Here is a 5,570-nt window from a genome sequence, read left to right as displayed (position 1 = left end):
GCCCGGCGGACCGGGAGCGAAGCCGCGCGGGTGTGTGCTGCCCGCGGGGACGCTGCGCTGCTGCCGCACCGAACCGCTGCGGGTGTGCTCCAGGTGCTGCCCGCCGAGGGAGGGGAAGCCGGGCGAGAAGTGTTTTTCTTGCAACAAGGGTTAAAATACTGTTTGGGTTTGTGGTTTTTTTTATATATAGATGCTTTATTTTAATCAGCTTCGCGTTGTCTATAGGGAGTACTGTACGATTTTTAAAAAGGTGACTCTCGTATTGCACTTTCATCATTTAATTGGCAAAACTGACCTGGCCTGTCGTATTGTAAAGTGCCATGATACTGATTCTAACAAATCTAAATAGACTTTTGTTTTTATTAGAAAATCTATAACAGTATCATCTTTGCTTATCATTACAGCCTGTTATGGACACTAGAATGTATGCTAAACAAGGCTATCTCATAAACAGCAAACAGTATTTATATTCTCATCTTAAGTATGAATTTAAATTTTGACTAATCATTACAGTAGTACTGTAACTTGGTTGCAAACTGGAGAAAGAGGATCTAAGGTTCACCCCTTTAAAAGCATGTATGATGAGGACGTGGTGGACTTCAGAAATGCTGAGTAGCTGCTGCTGCTAATGATTTTTAGAAGTTAGGTGTGGTTGTTTAAACCTATAAAATGAAGCAACCAAAACAAGTGATTAACTTCTGCAAATAATTTCATTGCCTTCTCCTCACAGAATAGTGGTAAAGCTGGAACATGGATTTGGGAAGACCTGTATATGTGGACACACAGATTGGTGTGCACACAAATTGGCAAGTCTATACTTTTAAGAAACAAGTTTATATTGCTCAAACAAATTACTCTTATGAAATTTCTTATAAGTTCAAATACTCAACAAGTTCAACAAATTCTTGTTCTCTAAACTCTCATAGTACCATTCCTAAATCAAAGACTCTTTCTTTGTTTAGCTGCTTATAAAAGAACAAAAATCCCTCAAAAACCCTGAGCCTTCATAGACACAGGCTTCTTAAATTGCTGTCCTGCATCATGTACATCCTTTATGTGCTTACACTCTCATTGTCCAAAATGCCAAACCAGACAGGAAGAACAAAATGCTGTATTTTAAGCCTCTAACACAACAGGTAAGCTTACTGGAAGGAGAGTGTGAAGGGGATGAGCCAGAAAATAAAATTGGACTACTTGCCTGACTGTGGTAGTCAAATAGATATTTTTGTGGTGCCCAGTGAACAAAGCAACAGCCTGCAGGGTTCTGTAGACCTACTCCTATCTCTGTAGCTGAACTTAAGGATGGAGCATATAGACATTGCACTGGCACAAAGCAACAATTTTGGAAGCAGAAAAACATGCTGTTCTTTTCTTTCTAACCATCTGGTGTAATAACTCTTTCTGGAGTGTTCACTGAAAGGCAGTTATTCAGCTGAGCAATAGGAAGAGGGATGGGATAATTGCCAAGAAAGCATACATCAGTTAGTAACTGAGAGGAACTTTTACTTGTAAGAGTGCGAAGTAGCATGTGGATAACTGTTGATCTTCAGTTACAGGGTCCCTTTAATTTCCAACAGATTGAAAGATTGCTAGCAACTGTCCTGTAAAAACAAGGGGAGAAAAACCAATCCTACTTGGCAACAATGAGGTAAGTTGAGTGGCTTTTTAGACTAAAATAACTTACATTCATATTTCCAAGCCTGGTATTTGCACTTTGGAAAAAAATGATTAAAAATTCTGTGAAAAAAACCACGTAGTCTCTCAAAATGGTAATTGTTTGGCTGTCCTGGATCACTGAATTTGATTAGAATTCCCTCCTGAAAGCTTAGAAATTCCTAATGGAGTAACATGAGTAATATGTATAGATGAGTAACTGCTTAGTAGCAAGCTTAGAATATTTATCTTGAGTCCAATTCATACTAATCTTGCAAGTAAAGGAGGAGAAAAGGAAACTGTATGAAGTTTAACAAAGACAAGTGCCAAATTTTGCACCTGGGATGGGATAACCCTGGATGTTCCTGCAGACTGGGGAATGAGAGGCTGGAGAGCAGCACCACAGAAGGAGTTGAGGGTCCTGGTCGACAGCAAGTTGAATATGAGTCAACAGTAGTCGGCCCAAGTCCTAAAATCTTCCTTATTTATTTACTTAAACAAAAATCTACTTGATGTTGTGTGAGTTTTTCTCAAGGGGGAAAATTATACATGGGTGTAATGATTTTTCCTTTCTTGTTGCTTATTCTAAAGGTATTTTCACTTCTGTAAGCTTCCAGGAAGAGTAATGGGAATCCGTCTACTACGCTTCACCTCAGTGGTGATCATCGTCTTGCTTCTTGTGGCAGGAGCTTTAACAGCTTTGCTTCCCACTATCAAAGATGACAAATTGCCCAATTTGAGAAGGGAACCAAAAACCCAGAGTCAGTCAGCCTTGGATTCATTTACTCTCGTCATGCAGACATATAATAGAACTGACTTACTGCTAAAGCTTTTAAATCATTATCAAGCTATCCCCCACCTACATAAAGTAATTGTTGTGTGGAACAATATTGGTGAGAAGACACCAGAGGAAATGTGGAATTCCTTGGGACCTCATCCTGTCCCTGTTGTCTTTAAAGTTCAAACTGTAAATCGCATGAGAAACAGACTGCAGAATTTCCCTGAGCTGGAAACAAAAGGTAATCAGCAGTTTGTATCACTACTATTCCTATTAATTTCTTGCTTAAAATCTGAATGGTAAAAGTGATATGATTTGAGTTATATTATGTAATAAATCTATGGATCTGTTGGGCCACTAAATAGAATGTGGGTAGTACAGAGGAAACCTATTTTATGGTATCAGATGCACAACACCACCAGGCTGTCAGTGAAGAGTAAGGACAAAAAAGAGGGTTGTCAAATGCATTTCATGGGCTTTTGCAACTGTTCTCCATTTCTTTTGTCAGGCAGACACAGCTAGTTCAGCCTCTCTTTCTCTTGTAGCGTAAACTGAAATTCATAATGCATGTATTTGTTGAGTTTCTGCATTAATCTGGACTTAAGGCATCTGGTAAAGACTTGATTTAATCCATTCCTTTTAAAACTAAGCTCTCAAGCATGTTCTGCTCTTGTGAGAAATTTCCCTCCCTAGCTGTCTGGCTTTCTATCTCAAATTATGCACCCTTTTTAAGAGTATTTTGCCCAGTCTTTTGGCTATTCATCTAAATATTCTTCCTAAGCTCTTTCCAGGAGGTGTACAACAATAAGTCCTGTTTGTTTCAAGTGGAAAAAAACCCCATATGTTGCATTACAGACCTGACCTTACTCATGATTAGTAAAGGTAATTCTATTTATTGCCCCCTTCCTAACATGCCTTGCTACTCAAACCCCATGATTTCTAGGAAGACACTAGAAGCTTTGACTTCCCAAGTGGTTTATTTATTTATTTACTATAATAGGATTTGTGCTGACTGTGAACTTAAAAAGCTTTAATGTGTCTGGAGTTCTGATCTAAGAATATCCTTCCTTTGCTACTTCCTGATAGTCTTTTGTCAAACATTAAAGGCAAATTAAGGCAAAGAGTCTTCCTTCTGTAGTTAATCATATTTCCTGTACAATTTATTAAACTTGCTTCCTTAAAACTTGCTAGTCAGGAGATGAGTAAAATTTTGTACAAAGCATCCCTTGTAAGTCTCATTTGCTAAAGAAAGATATCTAACTTTTTATTTCAGTTGTATCTTTCCACAAGATTAGTAGAATTTTAAGTTGCTTTGCCAAACACTCCCAATTTTCCAACACATATCTCTCCAGCTGTAATACAAATGATCAAAAGTTGCTGAATTTTGTTAGAGCTTGGCAAGTAATCTAAAGCTTAGGTTTGCTTCCAGTTACCACAAAGCTGCAGTCTTGCTTTAGCTTTGAAATCCAATTATGTTTTCTCAATCTACTTTCAAGGAGTTGCAATTCAGCTTAATTGTTGCAGAAATTTCACAGCTAGTTTGTCAAATACTGTGCTGCATACCATGCTCCTGTATTTAACCTTTTGGTAAATTAAAAGTTTTTCTCTATTTTTTCCTCCTTTCAGCTGTTTTAATGATGGATGATGATACACTGGTCAGTGCTCACGACCTGGCTTTTGCCTTTTCTGTTTGGCAGGTAATGTTTTGCATCTTTGCAGGCAGTATGTGTGAGTTACAACTGAGATTAATGGTTTTAATTAGATTAATTATGTATCAGGGTGTTTTACCATTGGTTTTCCAGCTATAAAGTTAGATTTTAGAAGGACTGAACAGTAGAAATAGCAATAATATTCTTTAGTAGTAGCTATACCTGTCATCTGTAACTTTAAAATTTTAACTCTTACTGTACAAAAATGTGAAGTTGCTAACTGCAGAATTGATTTAAATTTATAGAAGTCTGTTGAACAAAAGTGGTTTGTTTTGCATAACAAGAGAAATTGTCTGTAAAGTGATTTTCAGTGCCAAATACACAGCTGCAAATTGTGGATAGATGCTTCTTGGCACTACGTGATGTGGAATGAAGCATACTGTGTCAGTTTTGTGAAACTTTAATTGCAACATTTATGCAGATCAAAGGACCATATGCCAACAGTTTAATTCTTTCCTGGCAATAATCTTGTTCTCCCCTCATTTTAAAAATGCATAAATCTCTCTTATGAAAACACTTAACACACATTTCACAGTGCGGGGTTCACTTTGATTTTTAAAATGTCTTTTTTCTTTCAGCAATTTCCAGAGCATATAGTGGGGTTTGTTCCTAGAAAGCACATTTCTACTCCTTCAGGAGTATACAGTTATGGCAGCTTTGAATTGCAGAACCCTGGCTTTGGAAATGGAGATCAGTATTCCATGGTTCTTATTGGAGCAGCATTTTTTCACAGTGGATATTTAGAAGACTTTCAACGACAGCCAGAAGCAGTTTACGCCTTAATAGATGAAACTCAAAATTGTGATGATATTGCCATGAATTTTCTGGTAGCCAAGCACACTGGAAAGCCTTCAGGAGTGTTTGTGAAGCCTGTTGATATAAGAAATTTAGAAAAAGACACTAACAGTGGCTATTCTGGAATGTGGCACCGAGCAGAGCATTTGTTACAGAGATCCTACTGTGTAAATAAACTGGTTAATATTTATGATGGCATGCCCTTAAAATATTCTAATATCATGATTTCTCAGTTTGGTTTTCCTAATTATGCCAATCACAAAAATAAAATGTAAGCCAATGAACTTAAGGTGTTAAATGTTAAATAATACTCAGTGAATTGTACTGAGTTCAAGGAGAGAAGAAGGTGTAATTACTGCATCTTGGCCATGCCTATTTGTAGCCTCTGAATTTTCTCCATTGGGCTTTTTTGTATTTTTTTTCCTTTCTACCTACTACACCAAGGTAAGTTTTGAGAACTCTTAAAGAATATACACTGATGTTTAGCTGTGATGAAGTCATCCTCTTTCCTTAAAACCTGGAAAGTTACTGTAATTAATTAGGCCAGTTCTTCAGAAACATGCAGACAGAATGTACTCCTACCCTTCAGATCTTACATTCTGATTTTTTTTCTTGAATATGTGTATCTAGTCAAA

General features: G+C 37.3%; 1 protein-coding gene across 2 annotated transcripts; it reads left to right on the top strand.

The window, feature by feature from the left end:
- Positions 1–239: 239 nt before the first annotated feature.
- On the top strand, positions 240–5,286 carry EXTL2 (exostosin-like glycosyltransferase 2). 2 transcript variants are annotated; one of them, XM_009076832.1, is made up of 4 exons: positions 240–250; positions 2,275–2,672; positions 4,058–4,128; positions 4,719–5,286. In XM_009076832.1, the coding sequence occupies exons 2-4, from the start codon at positions 2,279–2,281 to the stop codon at positions 5,208–5,210; spliced, it is 957 nt and encodes a 318-aa protein (XP_009075080.1). In that variant the 5' UTR covers positions 240–250; positions 2,275–2,278; the 3' UTR covers positions 5,211–5,286. The 2 variants fall into 2 exon arrangements, with proteins under 2 accessions (XP_009075080.1, XP_009075079.1); XM_009076831.1 differs by lacking the exon at positions 240–250 and having other exon boundaries at positions 2,258–2,672.
- Positions 5,287–5,570: the final 284 nt, after the last annotated feature.

Source organism: Acanthisitta chloris, unplaced genomic scaffold (assembly GCF_000695815.1).
Source record: "Acanthisitta chloris isolate BGI_N310 unplaced genomic scaffold, ASM69581v1 Scaffold44886, whole genome shotgun sequence".
NCBI lineage: Eukaryota > Metazoa > Chordata > Aves > Passeriformes > Acanthisittidae > Acanthisitta > Acanthisitta chloris.
This window is presented reverse-complemented; position numbering and strand designations above follow the sequence as displayed.

Bases quoted from the DNA above. Each gene is read 5' to 3' on its own strand.
- EXTL2 (XM_009076832.1), top strand. From the start codon at position 2,279: ATGGGAATCCGTCTACTACGCTTCACCTCAGTGGTGATCATCGTCTTG. The intron at 2,673-4,057 runs GTAATCAGCAGT...TCCTCCTTTCAG, and splicing joins CCCTGAGCTGGAAACAAAAG to CTGTTTTAATGATGGATGAT. The intron at 4,129-4,718 runs GTAATGTTTTGC...TTTTTCTTTCAG, and splicing joins TTGCCTTTTCTGTTTGGCAG to CAATTTCCAGAGCATATAGT.